The following is a 20,777-nucleotide window of genomic DNA, read 5'->3' on the forward strand; positions in this document are numbered from 1 at the left end:
CCCGCCAATCACAGCACATTCTCCTGTCATTCCATTGGCAGGTAGAGGGCTAATGTTTCATAGGAAACAGCTGATAGGGAGGAGCACAGGTGTCCTTAGGGCTCAAATGATTTCCTTTAAGCCTGTGTTAATTCCTAGACCAGACTCTCACTAAAAACTTAATGGCCCTCAAACTTTGGCACAAGTCAGACTTCCCTGGAGGGCTTCTTAAAACAGATGGCTGGGCCCCACCCCTGGAGTTTCTGATTTGGGAGGGCTGAAGCAGGCCTGAGAGTCTGCACTTCAAGCAGACTCCCAGGTGATGGCTGCTGGTCCAGGAACCCGGCTTTGAGAAGCAGCGTTTTAACTCACTCCATGACCACACGGTATGGGAATTCCTGACACTCTAAATGCATTCTCCCCAGAATAAAGGTCCGTGACATCCGTCAGGAGGGTTACAGGACCCACCCAAAATTAAGAGCCACTGGTCTATACTCAGAGGCCACTAATAAGGAGAGACGCCACTGGGGCAAGTTAGCCGCATGCAGGGTCAAGTACCAAATCAAGAGTAATCAGAGCATGGCTAACAGGTTCAGAAACACTTATTGGGTCCCCTGGGAGCTCCAACTTTCTCCTTGACTAACAGCTGACCGTTGCATCTTAGCACCTGTCCTTCCCTCTGGTGGGACCCCTTTTTCGTTATTTATAAAGTAACAGCAACAGGAATACCACATGCGAGTTCCACATGCCAGTCTCACACTACGCGAAGCATCTCATGTAACCCTCCTGGCTAGCCCTAGATGGGCACACAGAATCTCTTGGAAGAATCTTGTCTCTACTTGGGCACTGGGGACAGGGGGCATCTTCCACTTTGAGGGGCTGAGGGGGCCGTATCTGCTGAACATCCTGGCCCCAGGGGCCCGGGAGAGTAGAGTGGACCTCTGGGGCTAGGGGTGGGGGGGTCAAGTATGGAGAAAAGACCCCCAGGGCTCGTTTCTGAGGTTTCAAAAGCGCACCACATAGGTAACAGCAGCCGCTTCTTATGAAGGCATATCAAGAACCAGGCACGGTTCTGAGGCCTTTAGACATGACCTCATTTACCTCCCACCACAGCTCTAAGAAATGAGGTACTATTACTACGCCCATTTCACAGATGAGACAATGGAGGCCCAGAAGAACAGCTTGCCCAAGGTTATGGAGCTAGGGGTGGAGGGGCCAGGATATGATCCCACAGGGTCCGGCCCTGGGGCCTGCCAGTAACCACTACAGAACATCAGGGAAGGCCCTTGGAAGGGCAGCTCGGACGCACACAGTCACAGTGCTGGAGAGGAGGTGGAGGGGGCTCCTTCTGCCCCCCCGCCCACTGGCTGAATGCTGTCCCTCTGTACCGTCCTTTCCCTTCCCAAGGGATCGCTAAGATTTATTCAGCAGAGACTGGAGAGTGAGGGCAGAGGCTGGAGGGTGAATGCAGAGCTGACTCATTGTATGACCTTGCTTAGACAGTTAAGAGATAAGGCTTCTCCTCCACGGACTCATTTCCACATCATTAAAAAACTCAAGTTCCTTGCACTCCTGCTGCTTTCTCTCTGTTACATCACCCTGGTCCATTTGCACCACCCCACACCCCGTGGCTCTTAGTCTGAAAAGATCTTTACTGTCTCTTGCACCAGAACATAAGTTCCTTAGGCAGAGGGGCTGTGCCTGACTTGTTCTGCTGAATCCTCAGCCGGCTACACGGGAACAAGAACACCCTACTGAATAAATGAATGAATAACCCCCTGGGAACATCCTTATGCCATGTTCCTCCTTAGACTCCTGGACAATCCCTCGCTCTATCATCCCCTGCAGTACTTACAGCCTTCCAGTCCATAATTTACTTACTAGCCTTGTTTATTACCTCTCGAATCCTGCTGGAACCTAAGCTCCAAAGGCAGGAAAGTGTGTCCGTTTTGTTCAGGGCTGTATCCCTAACACTTGGAACCGTACCTAGCACATGACCTCAAGAAACCTTTAAGGAAGGAATGAATCCGGATCCCAAAGGGGCTCTTAACCAGAAGGCAGACCGCCCTGGGGGAGACTGTCACAAAACATTTACCAAGTCCAGAAGAAAAGTAACCGAGTGGCAAGACTGTTCTGATCTTTCCCGGCACCGAATTTCTATGACTAGGACTGTTAAGTGGACAATCCTAAGCTCGTTGGATTCAACTCTCCTGACGGGATCTGAAAGGGGGCGGAAACTGGCTCAAGTTCACTAGTAGTGAGAAAACTAGGACTCGAACTTTTTCAAGTTGTGAGGCATGAGGGTGCTGAGCGATCCCTCGGTCCAACCCGCAGCTTGCAGACGTGGGGGAAACGGAGGCCACGGCGGGGGCTCTCATTACCTCGACAATCTTGATAAAGCGCGGGAACACTGGGTTGCGCGTAACAGCGATGAGCGGCAGGTGCGGGAATACGTCCGGTATCATCATGGGCGTCAGCGCCGTTATGACAGGGCCTTCCCCGCCGCCCGCGCTGCCCCCCACGCCCGAGGCCCCGTCCTCCGCGCCGCCCTCGGAGGCATCCTCGCCGCCCGAGAATGCGCCGCCGCCGCTGCGGTTGTTACCATCCCGAAGTCCCCGCCAGTGGCCCACGGCGGCGGGGCCTTGGCCCCGCAGCGCCCAGGGAGGAGAGGCGTCGCAGGCCCGCCGGCCTCTGGGCAACCAAGCTCTGGCCGCAGTCTGGACCCGCCCCCCGGCGGCGGCCAGCAGCGGCCGCCGAAGCGCCCAACACCTCGCAGCTCCCCACAGTCGCACGTAGCCTGCACCCGCCGCCATGGCCCAGCCATCCTGGCGGCGCGCGGGACTTGCGTCATTTCCGCGGGCCGGGCTGGGGCGTACGTGACGGCCGGCTCGTGCCTGCGTGCCCGAGGGAGGGGTGGCCGGAAACGGACGGCTGCAGAGGCGGGACTTGGAAGAGTGGAGGCGGGGCCTACGCGAAGTAGAGCCGGAAGCGTTCCAGCTCCCTCGTTGCATCCACCTTTTCCGATAGGCCGCTTCGGATCGCGGGGAGGGCTGTGGGCACGCGTGATGGCCCCTAGAAAGAGAGCAGCTGTGCCTGCAAGCGCCGCTTTGGGAACGTGTGGGCAGCCCGGTCCAAACACCTGGGCTTAGGAATGTGAGTGACACGCGCAAGCTCAAGCTCTGGCGCGGGCCACGGTTAGTGGATTCGGGCTTCCCGGGAGACGCTAAGCCCGTGCTCAAACTGTAGACAGCCCAAGGGCGGCAGTGTGCGCATGCCCAGGCGCTGGGTGCTTGTTGAGATGGGCGGATTCAGGCTTCTTGGGGAACAAGGTGCGCTTGCCCAGGCTCCGCGGCAGACTGCGCATGCCCAGGCTGTGAAGCGAGTCCCCGCGGCAGTTGAGGAACTGTGTGTTAGCGGCGGCGAGCAGTATGAGATGCTGCTGTTAATGCTGGTGGCGGCGACTACCTTGCGGCTCTGCCCGCTGGCCAGAGCTCAGCCGTTGTGCCGGTGGGGCCGCCCTCCGGGGCCTGGGGTGCTGCCAGAGGTCGGGGAGGGGGCAGGCTCATCCCTGCGCGGAATCCAGGAAAGATGTTCCGCTCGCCAACCTTATTGAGGCTTCCCAGTTTACTCCTCTAGGAAGCGAACTTGATACCCACCCTTTCTCTCATCCCACCGCCTCCAGCTCATCACCAAGTCCTCCCAGTGCCACTTCAAGACTTTGGCCCAATTCCGATGCCTTCAAGCGACCTCCACCGCCATCGCCCTAGGCTGTGCCCTCCTGTCCATCCTGGCAGCCAGAGGGGTTGTTTATAAACGAATCTGATCTCGTCATTCCCCTTCCCTGTGGCACCCGGAATAAAACCCAATTTCCTCGCGCCGTATCTGGCGCAGGGTTCTTCAGCGGCTCTGCTGACATTTAGGGCCTGATCATTCTCGGGTGGGACCGTCCTGTACATTGTAGGATACTGAGCAGCATCCTTAGCCTCCACCCATTCGATGCCAGTAGTACCTCCTTCCCCAGACTTGACCATCAATCACATGTCTCTAGACATTACCGAGGGTACCCTAGGGATGTGACAACCACTGATGTGGCCCCTGCATCACTGCTCCCAGCCACCGGTCCTTTGAACTTGCCAAACTCGCAAACGGGGGAGACTTGGTGCCTGCTTCTCCCTCTGCCTGGAAGGCTTTGCTTCCATATTTTCTCCATGACCTCTTCCTGATTATTCAGATGCTGACAAACAGTACATTTCCTCATCTAAAGACCCTCTCCTCCCTATAGCTGCTTTTTCCTATCAATCACTAAATTCTGTTACCCGTCGCAAATTTTTTCTTGTCTGTTGCTGTCACTAGGCTCTTAGCTCCATGAGGGTATAGAGTGTTTTCTGTTATTCACTGCTTGCCCAGAACATTTTTGAATTTCAGTAAATGTTAGATTAGTAAATACTGTACATGCGGTGCCGTGGGCACGGGACAGATGCTAAAGCCCAGTTCCCACCCTCAGGGAACTCCTGCCTGGAATGAGCTGTCACATTCCGCAGGGCCCTGTTTGCTGAAGAAATAGAGAATGCATTTCTGGTGCATGGCCTCATTTGATCTTTACAACGAGTTTCACGGCGAAGTGATTCCTTAACCTTATTTTATAGACATGAAAACAGACCCAGCGAAATTAACGATACACTTGCCTTTAATAAGGGAGTGGGGAGTAGGACTTTCCAGCAAGATTTACTAGCAGGATGTGTCTCAAAGTCTGCAAAGATTGGTCACATCCAATTCTCCCCTTTCCCACACTGGTTCTCAGAGAGTGGTCCTGGGCCAGCGGCAGCAGCATTGCCCGGGAATTTGTTAGAACTGCAGTTTCCTGGGTCTGCTGAAACAAAGACTCAGCAGGGGGGCCCAGCAATCTACAGTCTATCAGGCACCCCCCCACCAGGTGCTTCTGACTCACATCCAAGATTGAGAACCTGCTGTAAACTGGAGCAGCATTCTCCCAGCCACCAAAACCTCCCCACCCCGCAGACAAAAAACAAAATCTGGCAGTAGGCACTCCTCATTTGCCTAATCTGGGGTCTGCAAATGAGCCTTAACGAGCTCTCAGGAACCACATCTCCATTTTTGCATATACATATGTCTGTTTCTAGGAGAGGAGGGTCCACTGTTTCATCAGATTTTCCAGGGGCTCCCATAACCCTAAATGCTTCAAGAACAGGTACTGCACCGTTAACCCAGAGGCAACCTGGTAGGAGTCATGCCGACTGTTTCATAAACATTGACAGATGTTTTCTTATCTCTTACCTCTAGTATTCGTACGGTGAGGACAGGAAAGGTGTTTCACGTCAGAGAGCAAATTCAAGGGGTATGTGGCTCCACAGTTAACATTCATTCTTCACTTTTATCTAATCGCTGGATCAGAACTAATATTTCCTAGTATTTCTTGGGTGCCAGTGTTGTGTCTGGCATAGAACATTACTTCATCTAATCCTTACCATTGCCTTTTGAAATAGGCATTAACCTTTCGCATGTCACTAAAAAGCTAATTGAGGGCTTCCCTGGTGGCGCAGTGGTTGAGAGTCCGCCTGCCGATGCAGGGGACGCGGGTTTGTGCCCCGGTCCGGGAGGATCCCACACACCGCGGATCGGCTGGGCCCGTGAGCCACGGCCGCTGAGCCTGCGCGTCCGGAGCCTGTGCTCCGCAACGGGAGAGGCCACAACAGTGAGAGGCCCGCGTACCGGGAAAAAAAAAAAAAAAAAAAAAAACTAAAGTGAGAAATAGCAACACAATAATAGTAGGGGACTTTAGTGCCCTACTTTCAGGTATGGATAGTACAACTAGACTGAAGATCAATAAGCAAACATAGTACTTGCAAAACACTATAGCACCTGGGTTTAGAACTCAGATCACCTGAGTTTTTATCCAGCGTTCTATCCCATAGGACTTTTTTAATGCAGAGTGACATAGGAAGCAAACTTACTTTGTTTACATGACACAGTGCAGCAGGAAACTTCCTTTCACCTGCTTGTGCCTAAAAGGCATGAAGAAAAAAATATTTTGTCAGCTCAAATGTTTTTCCTATTGACATTGTGTTATTTCAGAAGTGGTGTCAGCATTGCTAAATAATCAAGTGATTGGTTTCTAACTTTTTTTTTTGGCCTCTGGCCTCTCAAATAATAAGTAATCTGTAAATAAGTAACATATACACAGAGGGGACGTGATATGAATCATTATCCTGTTAGTCTTTTTAAACTTTTTATTTTGACATAATTATAGATTCAAAGCACGCTGCAAAACAGTGCCGAGATGTCCCAGGTCCCTCTCTCACCCAGCTTCCCCCATTGGTGACCTCTGACAGAACCAGAGGATAATATCAAAAGAGGAAAATGGGCTTCCCTGGTGGTACAGTGGTTAAGAATCTGCCTGCCAAGGCAGTCTGGTCCTGGAAGATTCCCCCATGCTGTGGAGCAACAAGCCCATGCGCCACAACTACTGAGCCTGCACTCTAGAGCCCACGAGCCACAGCTACTGAGCCTGCATGCCACAACTACTGAAGCCGGTGCGCCTGGAGCCGGTGCTCCGCAACAAGAAAAGCCACGGCAATGAGAAGCTCATTCACTGCAATGAAGAGTAGCCCCCGCTCACCACAACTAGAGAAAGCCTGCACACAGGAACAAAGACCCAGTGCAGCCAAAAATAAAATTAATTAATTAATTTTAAAAAAGAGGAAAATGACATAGATGCCGTCCACCTACCTAATTCAGATTTCACCTTTACATTTTCAGTGTTGCACGTTAGGAAACTGTTTTCATCAGGCGTTTATTAGCATTGATAGGATTAAGATTTTGTGACTCTTTCTCTAGGACCACCTGTATTTTTCATCTGGGACAACTCGCTTGATGAAGCATCCTTGCAAGAAAAACATAGCCCTGTATCTAGGGTAAGATATATCTACTTCTTTTTATTATTATTAAAACATTACATTTGCCTTCATTCTTCGATTCCACAAACATTAAAAGAGACGGCTCTGTCCTGTGTTGCTAGATGCTGGCCTACAGGGAGTCCACAGTTGGGGTAGTTAGGGAATGACAGGTGAAGAGACACACAAGTAGCTAAAATAATTACGTGTAGCTTGTCACAGATGCTTGACCTAAGGCAGTTATGAATGGTGCCATTCACAGTAGCAACAGAAACTTTATTTTAAAATATCTATTTATTTATTTGTTGGCTGCGTCAGGGCTCTTCGTTGTGGTGTGCGGGCTTCTCTCTAGTTGTGGCACATGGGCTCTCGAGTTGTGGCACGTGGGCTTAGTTTCCCCACAGCAGGTGGCATCTTAGTTCCCCGACCAGGGATCGAACCAGTGTCCCCTGCACTGCAAGACGGATTCTTAACCACTGGACCACCAAGGAAGTCCCAAAAACTTTAAAATACATAGGAATTAACTCAGTAACTCCTGTCTGCCTCAAACCATAAAATTCTTCTGGATGGAGCAAGAGAAGGAGATCTGGATAAGGAAGCGATATACCATGTTCATGGATGGCCTTTTGCTTCTTAAAAGTTCCCTGCATAAGGGAACATACTGTTTCTTTTTTACATACACATTCCTGGTCTGAAAGCCTTTACTTTAGTGGGATCAGAGTAAGATAAAGGACAAAACTGAAGTTCACCCTGAGCAAAACAAGCTGTCACTTAATGTACATTTTATATAATTTTATTTTTGACATGGTCACACTTTTCAAATAATGTTATTTCAAGAAGTCAAATATCCAGGCTATAGAGGATTACTCACACAAAAATAAATATATGATCGGGGCTTCCCTGATGGCGCAGTGGTTGAGAATCTGCTTGCTAATGCAGGAGACACAGGTTCGAGCCCTGGTCTGGGAGGATCCCACATGCCACAGAGCAACTGGGCCCGTGCGCCACAACTACTGAGCCTGTGCGTCTGGAGCCTGTGCTCCGCAACAAGAGAGGCCACGACAGTGAGAGGCCCGCACACCGCGATGAAGAGTGGCCCCCGCTTGCCACAACTGGAGAAAGCCCTCGTACAGAAACGAAGACCCAACACAGCCAAAAATAAATTAATTAACTAATAAACTCCTACCCCCAACATCAAAATAAATAAATAAATAAATAAATAGATGATAGATAGATAGATAGAGGCAAAATGGTTCCTGTTAAGAAAAGAATTTCATTTGAATAGAACATTTTTAGAATGTCTGCCGTTGTCTTTTTTTCTTTTCTTGTGTGAGATTGTCCTAATTGAACTCTTTTATTGTTTATTTCAGAAGACAAGTTTTTCTCACGAAGAATAGCTTTGAGAGTAGTGTCCTTCCATTTTCCATCCCTACGTCAATGCAGGTAGTTATTTTGCTGAACGATCCGAGGGATGCTTGAAATAAGTAATACTTAGGGTTAGATACAGTTCAGAAAACACCACGCTAGTCTGTTTTTGTTAGTTTGGGGGCTTATTTTACGATGTACCTCTTAAAGACATTGAGAGCAATTTCTAAGCCAAAAGAAGGCTTGATTCTATTCTGCCCTTACTACCAAAACAGGTGCTTTTTTTTCCCCTGAAAAAAGAACCAGAATTCTTACAAGAGCTCCTTATAATTGGTTGTGTGATAGATTACATACACTGATTTCAGGGCCTCCCCAAATTGCCCTCAATCAAAACAGAAAAACCTGTACCCTCTCAGGAACTATCTTGAGAAATTTGACAGTTAGTACCTATGCTCCAGAAGCTTCCGCCATCTGCTAAAATATCAGTCTCTCTCATAAGTGACACATTTATCAGTTATGCTTATCATTCGTCATCTATGCTGTAGCCTTTATCCTCAGAGAAGATTTTTTTTTAATATTTATCTATGTAGGCTGTGCTGGGTCTTAGTTGCAGCACTTGGGATCTTCATTGCGGCATGTAGATTTCTTAGTTGTAGCATGCAGGATCTAGTTCCCCGACCAGGGATCGAACCCGGGCCCCCTGGATTGGGAGCGTGGAGTCTTCGCCAGTGGACCACCAGGGAAGTGCCTATCCTCAGAGAAGGTTTTGACACAGGAGAAGGAAATGGAGCAAATTTAGCTATCCGAGGGCACCAAACACCAATTTTGACCTCCCAATTTTGCTTTCAGCTAATCCCCAAGATACATAGATCCCAATATCTAGGACCCAAAGAACTCTTGCTGGAATGAATGTTCCATGGATGCGTGTCTAGAAGTACTGCTTTCTGAATCGATGTCCGAAGAGATGTACATACTGATATCATATATGTCATTACTCTTAGGTTGGCATACCAGAAGTAACATCAGCCCATTTTGCTGGTTCAGTATTGCTGTTAGTAGTGAATCGAAAAGTCTATGTTTATGATTATGAAGCCAATTCCTGGAATGCATCTACAGGTATGCGTATTTTGTATCTTTTACTCGTTTGCATTTGACCAACACCAGAGAAAAGGCTTAGAAGTACAGACAATGCAGCTACTTGGATGTCAGCCCCTGGACATTTAAAAAATATATTTATTTATTTATTTGGCTGCGTCAGGTCTTAGTTGCAGCATGTGGGATCTTTGTTGCCACGTGTGGGATCTTCATTGAAGCAGGTGGGATCTTTAGTTGCTGGCATGCAGGATCTTTTAGTTGCAGCATGCGAACTCTTAGTTGCAGCATGTAGGCTCTTAGTTGTGGCATGTGGGATCTAGCTCCCTGACCAGGGATCGAACCTGGGCCCCCTGCATTGGGAGCGTGGAGTCTTAGCCACTGGACCACCAGGGAAGTCCCAGCCCCTGGACATTAAATTGTCTGGTTTTTTTTTGTTTGTTTGTTTTTTTCTGCTGCACCAAGTGGCTTGCAGGATCCACTGGACCCCAGGGAAGTCCCAGCCCCTGGACATTAAATTGTCTGGTTTTTTTTTGTTTGTTTGTTTTTTTCTGCTGCACCAAGTGGCTTGCAGGATCTTAATTCCCCAAGCAGGGATTGAACCTGGGCCCCGGCAGTGAAAGCGTTGAGTCCTAACCACTGGACCACCAGGGAATTCCCTACATTGTCCTTTAAAATTCAATAAAAATTGGCCTGAACCCCCATCCCACAGGGTGGGGACTGAGTGTTTCCATCGAGGATTGTGGTAAACACAGCATGAATGGGCCACAGAGAATGGATAACCCAAGTAAAGCTGGGCTGCCTGGGGGCCAGTCTTTTTGTTGTTGTTGTTGTTTTTAATATTCATCTATTTATTTGGCTGAGCCAGGTTTTAGTTTGACATTTGGGATCTTTTAGTTGCGGCACATGGACTCTTAGTTGCAATGCGAGTTCTAGTTTCCTGACCAGGGATCAGACCCTGGCCCCCTGCATTGGGAGTGCAGGGTCTTAACTGCTGGACCACGAAGGAAGTCCCTGGGGGGCCAGTCTTATAACCATCTCATCAATTGGTCATATCCAACCCAAACATGAATTTGCCTCCAAAACATCAGTTGACCTACTCTTTACAGATCTTCCCACCCACAGCTACACTGCCTAAAATCCCTCCCTCCTCGCCACCTTCCTCTCTCTTCCTCCAAAATTCACCCATGTTGGTGGGCTTTTCCTTCACGCCCCAATCCTCTCCCAGTGCCCCTCCTAATCTTCCAGTTCAATCCTTTTCTCTCTCACAATTCAAGGCTCTTTTCCCTTTCTGGGGGGGAGGGGCACACAATTCACCATTTTAACCATTTTAAAGTGTACAGTTCAATGGCATTTAGTACATTCACAATGTTGTGCAAAAGTCACCACTGTTGAGTACCAGGACATTTTCATCCCCCCAAAAAGAAAACCCGTCCTCATTCACAGTCACTCCCCCTCCCCCTCCCCCAGCCCCTGGCAACCACTCACCCACTCTCCATTTTTGTGGATTTGCCTCTTCTGGATGTTTTATATAAATGGAATCACACAACATGTGGCCTTTTTCCTCTGGGTTCTCTCACTGAGCATCACGTTTCTGAGGTTCATCACTGTCGTAGTGTGTATGAGGAGGTCATTCCTTCTTATGGCTGAGTAATACTCCATTGTATGGATTGACCACTTCTGTGTATCCATTCATCATCTGGTGGACATTGAGGTCGTTTCCCCCTTTTGGCCATGGTGAATAGTGCCGCTGTGAACATCTGTGTACAAGTTTTTGTGTGGATACATGTTTTCAATTCTCTTGGGTAGATACCTAGGAGTGGAATTGCTGGGTCAGATGGAAACTCTATATTTAACTTATGAAGGAACCATCAGGGTTCCTTGTAACATAAGTCAGTCTACTCTCTGTCCTTCCTCTTCTCTCCATCAATTTGTTTAATAGCATCCCAACAGCTAACTCCCCATCCTCCTCCCCAGCCCTGCACTCACAATTCTACTTTGTCTCTATGGATATGTCTCCTCTAGGGACCTCAAATGAGTGGGATCATACAGTGTTGGGATCATACTTCACTGAGCATAATGTCCTCAAGGTTCATCCATGCTGTAACATGTGTCAGAAGTTCCTTCCTTTTTGGGACTTCCCTGATGACACAGTGGTTAAGAATCTGCCTGCCAATGCAGGGGACATGGGTTCGATCCCTGGTCCGGGAAGATCCCACATGCCGTGGAGCAACTAAGCCCATGTGCCACAACTACTGAGCCTGCTCTCTAGAGCCCATGAGCCACAACTACTGAAGCCCGCGCACCGCAACTACTGAAGCCCACATGCCACAACTACTGAAGCCCGCATGCCACAACTAGTGAAGCCTGCGCGCCACAACTACTGAAGCCCACATGCCACAACTACTGAAGCCCGCACACCACAACTACTGAAGCCCATGTGCCACAACTACTGAGCCTGCGCTCTAGAGCCCATGCTCTGCAACAAGAGAAACCACTGCAATGAGAAGCCCACGCACCGCAACGAAGAGTAGCCCCTGCTCGCCACAACTAGAGAAAGCCCACACACAGCAACCAATGCAGCCAAAAATAAATAAAATAAATTTATATATATAAAAGAATTTCCTTCCTTTTTAATGCTGAATAGTATTCTATTGTATGAATGGACCACATTTTCTTATCCATTTATCTGTCAATGGACACTCGGCTGCTTCCATGTTTTAGCTATTGTGAATAATGCCAGTTTGAACATGTGTATACAGGTGTCTCCTTGAGTCCCTGCTGTTAATTTTTGGTGGGTGTGTACCCAGAAGTGGAATTGCTGGATCATATTTTCCATTTTGTGAGGAACCTCCACACTGTTTTCCACACTGCCTGAACCATTTTACATTCCCACCACCAGTGCACAAGGGTTCCAATTTTTTTACATTGTCACTGAAGCTTGTTTTCTGTTTCTGTCATAGTAGCCATCCTAATGGGTGTGGGACAGTATCTCACTGTGATTTTGCTTTGCATTTCCCTAATGATCAGTGATGTTGAGCATCTTTTCATGTGCTTGTTGGCCACGTGTGTATTTTCTTTGGAGCTGAAGCTTCTCCTTTTAAAACAGAATCAAAGAATGCCTTGCTAAGAGAAGGACACCCTTCCTGCAATTTTGGCAGAGTCCTAAAAGAGTTTCTGCCAAACCAGTGGGGTTTTTTTTTAAATATATTTTCCCCCCGCCATGCATGGCTTGTGCTCTTTCTTTTTTTAAGTTTTATCTTTTCTCTCTCTCTCTTTCTTTAAAAATTTTATTTATTTATTATTTATTTTTGGCTGCATTGGGTCTTCGTTGCTGCACACAGGCTTTCTCTAGTCGCGGCGAGTGGGGGCTACTCTTCGTTGCGGTGCGTGGGCTTCTCACTGCGGTGGCTTCTCTTGTTGTGGAGCACAGGCTCTAGAGCGCAGGTTCAGTAGTTGTGGCGCACGGGCTTAGCTGCTCTGCAGCAGGTGGGATCTTCCTGGACCAGGGATCGAACCCGTGTCCCCTGCATTGTCAGGCAGATTCCTAACCACTGCACCACCAAGGAAGACCCCAAACTAGTGGTTCTTAACCAGGGACAATTCTGCCCCTCACCCGCCAGATGACACTTGGCAATGTCTGAAGACATTTTTGGTTGTCAAGACTAGAGGACAGGCACTTCCCTGGAGGTCCAGTGGGTAAGACTCCAGGCTCCCAATGCAGGGGGCCCAGGTTCGACCCCTGGTCGGGGAACTAGAGCCCACACGCATGCCACAACTAAAAGAGTTCACATGCTGCAACTAAGAGTTTGCATGCCACAGCTAAGATCCCTCATGCTGCAACTAAGATCTGGCACAGCCTAAATAAATAAATTCTATTTGGAAAAAAAAAAAAAAAAAAAAGACTCCGCACTTTCACTGCAGGGGCCATGGGTTCCATCCCTGGTCAGGAACTAAGATCCTACATGCCATAAATAAATATTTTTAATTAAAAAAAAAAAGGATGCTTTGTGATCTAAAGCTTAAGAAAACCTTAAAAAAAAAAAGACTGGAGTAGAGTTCCACTGGTTAAATAAATCATTATATAACTAATTTAATAAGTTAAATAAGTCAGTAGAAGCAGGGATGCTGCAAAACATCCTACAGTGCCCAGGAGCTCCTTCAACTGAGAACAATCCGACCCCAGATGTCAGTGTGGAGGGTGAGAAGCCCTGCTCTAACCTTCTCTCTGAACATTCAGGGAACTCAGAGAGCATTTCAATTCCCTTTTCCTTTCAGGTGTAGAACACCCGGTTTCACATATTTCTGGTGACAACTGTTGTTACAGTGGAAATTCCTTTTGCATGGTGAGTACCATGTGTTGTATCTCATTTTTTACTCTGCTGTGAGCTAATTATGAATGGAAATAAAGACAGTGTAGGGACTTCCCTGGCGGTCCAGCGGTTAGGACTCCATGCTTCCACTGTAGGGGGCACAGGTTTGATCCCTGGTCAGGGAACTAAGATACCGCATGCCATGAAGCGCAGCAAAGAAAAAAAAGACACTGTAAGCCTTGAGGGCTGGGACAGTGATGGACTCAGGACTCAGGCCATGTTATCTCCCAGGGTTCAGAAGAGGACTGAGAGCCCGTGGGAGGGCTCTGGAGCTCCTTGGATCATCTGGCTGACACACTGTGAATATATCCATCTTCTTTTTTTAAAACCTGTTATTTTGAAATCATTATAGATGTACAGGAAGTTGAAAAACTAATACAGAGTCCCATGTATCCCTCACCCAGTTTCCCCCAGTGGTTACATCTTACATAACTATAGTGATACAAACAGGAAATTGACATGGATACAACTGCCTAAAGTCAGAGAACCGCTATTGTCATCAAAACACTGAACTGGGGCTTCCCTGGTGGCGCAGTGGTTGAGAGTCCCCCTGCCGATGCAGGGGACACGGGTTCGTGCCCTGGTCCGGGAGGATCCCACATGCCACGGAGCAGCTGGGCCCGTGAGCCATGGCCGCTGAGCCTGCGCGTCCAGAGCCTGTGCTCCGCAACACGAGAGGCCACAACAGTGAGAGGCCCATGTACCACAAAAAAAAAACACAAAACAAAACACTGAACTGTTTCATGGTCCCCAAACTCTCCATACCTCTGTGCCCTGTCCTAACCCCTGGCAACCACTAATGTGTTCTCCATCTCTCTAATTTTATCATCTCAAGAATGTTGTATAAATGGGATCATTCAATATGAAACCTTTGGGCACTAGCTTTTCTCAGCAAAATTCTCAGGAGACTCATCCCATTTGTCACGTATATGTCTAGTCCGTACTTTTCCACAGTGGTGGGTGTACCAGAATTGGGTTGTTTCCACTTTTTGGCTGGTGCAAATAAAGCTACTATAAATGTTCACGTACAGGTGTTTGTGTGGACATAAGTTTTCATTTCTCTGGGATAAATGCCCAGGCATGTGATCACTGGCATCTGTCCTCCCTGCTTTTTAAATTGAGATGTAACTGACATACCACACTGTGTAAATTTAAGGTATACAATCTGTTGATTTGCTACATTTACAGGTTGCAGTATGATTACCATCCTGTCATGTCACAAAATTATCATTGCTTTTCTGTTGTGGAAACAAGGTCTAGTTTCTTAGGAACTTAGAAGTTTCTAATACGGTATTGTTGTCTGTGATCACTATGCTGTGCGTTAGACCTCCAGAACTGATTTATCTGTTTAAAGAACATCTCCCCAGCCGCCTCCCTCCAACACCTATCTCCTTTTAAAGAGACTGTTTTATGTGTGTGTTCTTCCAGGATATAAGTAACTCAGTTTTTGCTTATTTGCATGGAGATCAGATATCTCAGGCCAATATCTATTTCTCAAATACCCGGGGATACAGATTTCAGAAATATTCCCAGGAAAGACAGGTATGTTCAATTTGGTAAGAAAATGAACAAACAAACAGAAAAATGTGTTCTGTGGGATAGGAGTAATTAGCTGTCCATGGCGAGCAAGGACTTTTCTCTCTCGAAGAGTCCAGCCGGATGGGAGGGTAGGGAAGAATTTCAGGTCAGAGCAGCTGGCTAGGGAGATTAGGAAGTTAGGAAAGGAGACAGCACGGTTCATGGAAAAAGCTGGTGCCATAGTAAAGGCTGCACAGGGATTACAACATCAGGTACCACCAGCATCCCCATTTTACAGATGAGAGAACTGGACTGGGTTGAACATGTGTACCCCTAAAATTCATGTCCACCCTGAAACCTCAGAATGTCACCTTCCTTGGAAATAGGATTCTTGTAGATGTAATTAGTTAAGATGAGGTTATCCTGCATTAGGGCTTAGTAAACTTAATTGCTACCCAAAGACCATACCTCCAAATACCATCATTTTGGGGGTGCTATGGTCTGAATGTTTGTGTCCACCCCGAAATTCATATGTTGAAATCCTAATGCCTGATGTGATGTATTAGGAGATGGGGGCCTTTGGGAGGTGCTTAGGTCATGAGGGTGGAGCTCTTATAAATGAGATTAGTGCCCTTATAAAGGAGGGCACTGTTGTTATAAGCCCCCCGGTCTATGGTATTTTGTTATAGCAGCCCTAACAGACGAAGACATGGGGTTAGGGTTTCAACCTATGAATTGGGGGAGGACACTGTATATAATAGAAATACTCTGCCCCTGCCCCCGACACACACACACACAACCAAATAACAGAGGCTTAAATAAGATGGTGGTCTTTCTCTCTTACCTGAAAGGTGTCTGGAGGGAGCCAGCTGGGTTGCCATGGCAATCTGTCCCACTGTCCCTAGGTTGGGGTCCTTGGCCTCATGCTCCAACTTGCCTGCTCATGGGCACTTTGCTGACCAGCCAAAATCAGGAATGAGGAACCTAGGCAGGAGTGAGGGACCTAGGCAGGCACCTCACCATGTGGGTCACACCATTTCCTCTATCAGCCCAGGCAAAGCCGACTTCATTCAAAGTTCTGCCCTACATGCTACATTTTTACAGAGGGGAAATAGATCACAATATTGTTTAAAAAAAAAGACTTTCCTTCCTTTTAGCTTACTGGATAATCTAGAGTTAAATTTAGAATTCAGCACATGTTTATGACTTACTTATATTTTGTTTGTTTCGTAGGCAGAGCTAGTCGGGTCCTTGGGCGGGATCTTTTACTTCTACTCCCTCTCACAGGTTGGGCTGCTTCTCGTTGACCAACGGAAGGTAAAGTGCCTTTTGGACTGGGAAGAACCACTTCAGTTACCCTTACCTCAAGCCAGGATTTTGTCAAAACTCACACACTTAGATTTTCATATCTGAAATCCATCTAGCTTTTCATTCACCTGTCCATCCATGTATCCATCCACCCACTCATTGACCCACCTACTCATCCATCCACATATCCATCCATCAATCTATCCATTCTTCTATTTATCTATTTATCCAACCACCCACCCATCCTTCCATCTACCTACCTACTCATCCATCCATCCATCCATCCATCCATCCATCCATCCATCCATTAACCTACTTATTCATTAATCCATCCATCCATCCATCCATCCATTAACCTACTTATTCATTAATCCATCCATCCATCCATCCATCCATCCATCCATTAACCTACTTATTCATTAATCCATCCATCCATCCATCCATCCATTAACCTACTTATTCATTAATCCATCCATCCATCCATCCATCCATTAACCTACTTATTCATTCATCCATCCATCCATCCATCCACCAACCCACCTATCCACCCATCTACTCATCCATCCACCCATCCATCCATCTATTCATCCTTCCATTTATCTATTTATCCATCCACCTATCTACCCACCTACTCATCCGTCCATCAACCTATTTACCCATCCATCCACCTCTCTACCCACCTACTCATCCGTCCATCAACCTATTTACCCATCCATCCACCCATCCATTAACCTGCTTATCCCTCCATCCATCCATCCATCCACACATCCAACCATTCATCCATCTACTCAACCATCCATCCACCCAGCTACCTATTCATCCATATACCCTTCCACCCACCCACACACCCACCATCTCTCTCTCCCCTCATTCATTAGCTCATTCAGGCATGCACTCAGCAATATTTAAGTAGGGTCTAGGAGGTGCTGGGCACTAAGGGATAAAATACAAGGTGTGGTGCATGTGTCACTGGTGGCACCCAAGACCATTTTAAATGCCTCATGTCAACCCTTTTGTTAACAATTATTTTCACGTGGATTCAGAAAATCGGGATATGAAAACTGTGACTTCACAGGTATCATTTAGGATAAGACTAAGTTAAGAAGAGGAATCAACCCATGCAAAGTGCATTTGAAGACAATATATTAAGTTGGGAAAGGATTAAAGTACAGTCAGTACCCTCGTGTTGCAAAATTTGTAAGCAAGGTGTGCCACTCTGAAGTTTGGGGGAGACCCACAGTCAGGAAGCTCCCAGAGGCTGGGCTGCTACCTGGTGGCTGAAAGCCCCGCCCTCTAATCACACGATGGGCCCAGCCCCCCATCCGTAGTCCCCTCATGAGCACGCACTGCCAGGGCGCCTGGTGGATGAGACACTCCCAGACTCTGGAAATCCCAAGAATGTAGAGGTGGCTGAGGAGTCCGGCTCTGGTTACAACCTGTGCATGGTTTCCCAGGCCTGACCACAGGCATTCACAAGGCTTTACCTGGAGGGCATGGGGGCGGAGGTTGGGGAAGCTGCCCTCCCCACTCCACACCTGGGGCACGATGCACCGGCAGGCTCTGAAGGCGTTGTGGTCAAGGACTCTGCCTCCAGTCAGGCAGGCTCTGCGCATCTCTGCATTCCCAGCCCAGGCTTGGTCTTCAGACCTCTGACTCCTGAGGGAGGGAGGAGGGGGAAGCCCGGAGCCACTTCCCGGCTCTCTGACTCAGTACGTTTCCGTTCCTGGCCCTTCCACCTCCCGAGGCCGAGGCCCTGGGTGGTTTGTTTTTTTTTTCCTCGTTTGTTTGTTTGTTTTTGTTTTTTGGCCACACTATGCGGCACGCGAGATCTTAGTTCCCCAACCAAGATCAGGGATCGAACCGTGCACCCTGCAGTAGAAGCAAGGATTCCTAAACCACTGGACCGTCAGGGAAGTCCCTGCAGGCGCCTTTTGATCGGGGCTCCCCACACAGGGAAATGAACCGCCCTCCTGCGCTGACCCAGGGGACCCTCCGCGGTTCCGTTGGGGAAGGACGGACAGGGGCCCTTGGCGTTTTCTCTGGCATGGGCTCTTACGCCACCGCAGTGAACAATTAAAAGCGGAATGCACTCTAGTGTTTGGCTCCTTGTCTTAACTGGCTACTCGGATCCCTGGCAGCTCAGCTGAGATGCCTCTCAGGCTCCAGGGACTGGCAGGCAACCAATCCATCGCTGAGCAGGCATGGGCTGGGCTCTGCGGACTCACATTCACGGTCCCTTAGCGCGTAGTGAAGATGGTTGGGTCTGGCCCCTGCGGCCGCAGTGGGGGCGGGGCGAGCCAAGGTCTGCAGCCCGTGAACAGTCCACCGTCGCCCTGACCGCTAAGCTTCTCTCCTCGCCCCAGGAGGCACTTAGAAAGCCACCCAGGGAACTCCCTGGCGGTCCAGTGGTTAGGACTCGGCACTTTCACTGCAGGGGCCACGTGTCTGATCCGTGGTCGGGGAACTAGGATCCTGCAAACCAAGTACACCTGCTGCAAACTCGGAGGCACTCGGCAAGCCATCCCGCGGAAAATCTCTCCCTCCACCACGGTGCATCTTCTGGAAAACGGATGCCGGTATCTTGGTGGGACTCACTTATGAACCAGTGTCAGTGTTGGGGATTTTTTAATATATAAATTTATTTTATTTATTTATTTTTGGCTACGTTGGGTCTTCGTTGCTGCACGCAGGTTTTCTCTAGTTGAGGAGAGCGGAGCTACTCTTCGTTGCGGTGCGCGGGCTTCTCATTGCAGTGGCTTCTCTTGTTGCAGAGCACGGGCTCTAGGCGCGCAGGCTTCAGTAGTTGTGGTGCATGGACTTAGTTGCTCCACGGCATGTGTGATCCTTCCCGGACCAGGGCTCGAACCCGTGTCCCCTGCATTGGCAGGCAGATTCTTAACCGCTGAGCCACCAGGGAAGCCCCAGTGTTGGTGTTATTTTGTTTTATTTTTTTTAATTTTATTTATTTAATTCTGGCTGAATTGGGTCTTCATTGCTGCGCGTGGGCTTTCTCTAGTAGCAGCGAGCGGGGGCTACTCTTCGTTGCAGTGTGCGGGCTTCTCATTGCAGTGGCTTCTCTTGTTGCAGAGCACAGGCTCTAGGAGCATGGGCTTCAGTAGTCGTGGCATGGGGGCTCAGTAGTTGTGGTACACGGGCTTAGTTGCTCCGCAGCATGTGGGATCTTCCCGGACCAGGGCTCGAACCCACGTCCCCTGCATTGGCAGGCGGGTTCCTAACCACTGCACCACCAGGGAGGTTTTTTTAATTCCATCCTTGTGTAGTGCTGTCAGAGGTCTTCCGTAAAGAACAGATGATAGAAAAGAAGCTGAAAAAGAATTTACATATAACTGAATCACTTTGCTATACACCAGAAACTACTGCAACATTGTAAATCAACTATACTTTAATTAAAAAAAAAAAAAAAAGAGCAGATGAGAGAGAACTTTGAGAACCATGGAGAGTAATTTAGACTTTACTTAAGAGCCAGCCCTTAGAGGGTCACAAGACACAAAAGGCTGTTAGGAAAAGAATCGGTGGGGGGTGGGGGGGGGGGCAGAATTTGCTGGCGGGCCAAGCCTGTGCACTGCATCAAGTAGCCCCCCGCTCGCCACATTTGGAGAAAGCTCACACACAGCAATGGAGACTCAACGCAGCCAAAAAAAAAAAAAAAAAAAAAAAGAATCTGGGGACCAGCCCTGGGAATTCAGCTTGAATAATAATCCAGGTACAAGGGCACCAACGTGGTCGTGGCAGAGCAGAAGGAGAGAGAGAGAGCTGGGCTCTCGGCACCGCGGGGGTGTCCTTTGTCGTGAGGGCCCATCCCGGGTGCTGTGGGGTGTAGAGCAGCCACCCTGCCCCCACTTATTCGATACCAGGAGCCCCGCAAGTCATGACATCCACAGATGAGCCCAGACTCTTTCCAGTGTCCCCTGGGGGCAGAATCACCCCAAGCTGAGAACGACCGGACTAGGTAATAAGGTCTGAAGAAAGTTCCAGTGACAAAGCACATGGACTCACACAGTTCTATTGCGGTCATTTCTTTTCTTGTTCAAGATTAAATATTCTTCTCTCAGGCCATGTTCGGCTACTCAGACCACCCCCTGAACCGCAGTTTCGGGCTGCCCTTTGACTACAACGGGACCCTTGACATCCTTATTGCTCCGGGCCAGAAAGGCATCCTGATCTTCTGGTTTGAGAAGAGCCTGCTGGTTTCCCGAAACGCAGGTGAGCA

The 20,777-nt window shown here is 48.5% G+C and overlaps 2 protein-coding genes across 5 annotated transcripts in view; one reads left to right on the forward strand and one right to left on the reverse strand.

Moving 5' to 3' along the window:
• Window positions 1-2,910, reverse strand: part of LONP1 (lon peptidase 1, mitochondrial) — a 31,552-nt gene extending 28,642 nt beyond the window's left edge. Inside the window, exons 1-2 of one of the 4 annotated variants that reach the window (XM_007460554.1) lie at window positions 2,669-2,806; window positions 2,361-2,473 (exon numbers count right to left, since the gene is read on the reverse strand). In XM_007460554.1, coding sequence (XP_007460616.1) covers window positions 2,361-2,473; window positions 2,669-2,792 — 237 coding nt within the window. In that variant the 5' untranslated portion in view covers window positions 2,793-2,806. Of the gene's footprint in view, window positions 1-2,360 lie in introns of all 4 variants that reach the window. The other 3 variants (XM_007460555.1, XM_007460553.1, XM_007460552.1) reach the window with 3 other exon arrangements.
• Window positions 2,911-3,412: 502 nt separating this feature from the next.
• CATSPERD (catsper channel auxiliary subunit delta) overlaps window positions 3,413-20,777 on the forward strand; it is a 44,291-nt gene continuing 26,926 nt past the window's right edge. Inside the window, exons 1-9 of the mRNA XM_007460731.1 lie at window positions 3,413-3,486; window positions 5,281-5,335; window positions 6,835-6,911; window positions 8,261-8,333; window positions 9,257-9,371; window positions 13,626-13,693; window positions 15,149-15,262; window positions 16,472-16,555; window positions 20,620-20,770. Coding sequence (XP_007460793.1) covers window positions 3,413-3,486; window positions 5,281-5,335; window positions 6,835-6,911; window positions 8,261-8,333; window positions 9,257-9,371; window positions 13,626-13,693; window positions 15,149-15,262; window positions 16,472-16,555; window positions 20,620-20,770 — 811 coding nt within the window. The remainder of the gene's footprint in view (window positions 3,487-5,280; window positions 5,336-6,834; window positions 6,912-8,260; window positions 8,334-9,256; window positions 9,372-13,625; window positions 13,694-15,148; window positions 15,263-16,471; window positions 16,556-20,619; window positions 20,771-20,777) is intronic.

This window comes from Lipotes vexillifer, unplaced genomic scaffold, assembly GCF_000442215.2.
Source record: "Lipotes vexillifer unplaced genomic scaffold, Lipotes_vexillifer_v1.1 scaffold1011, whole genome shotgun sequence".
Taxonomy (NCBI): Eukaryota; Metazoa; Chordata; class Mammalia; order Artiodactyla; family Lipotidae; genus Lipotes; species Lipotes vexillifer.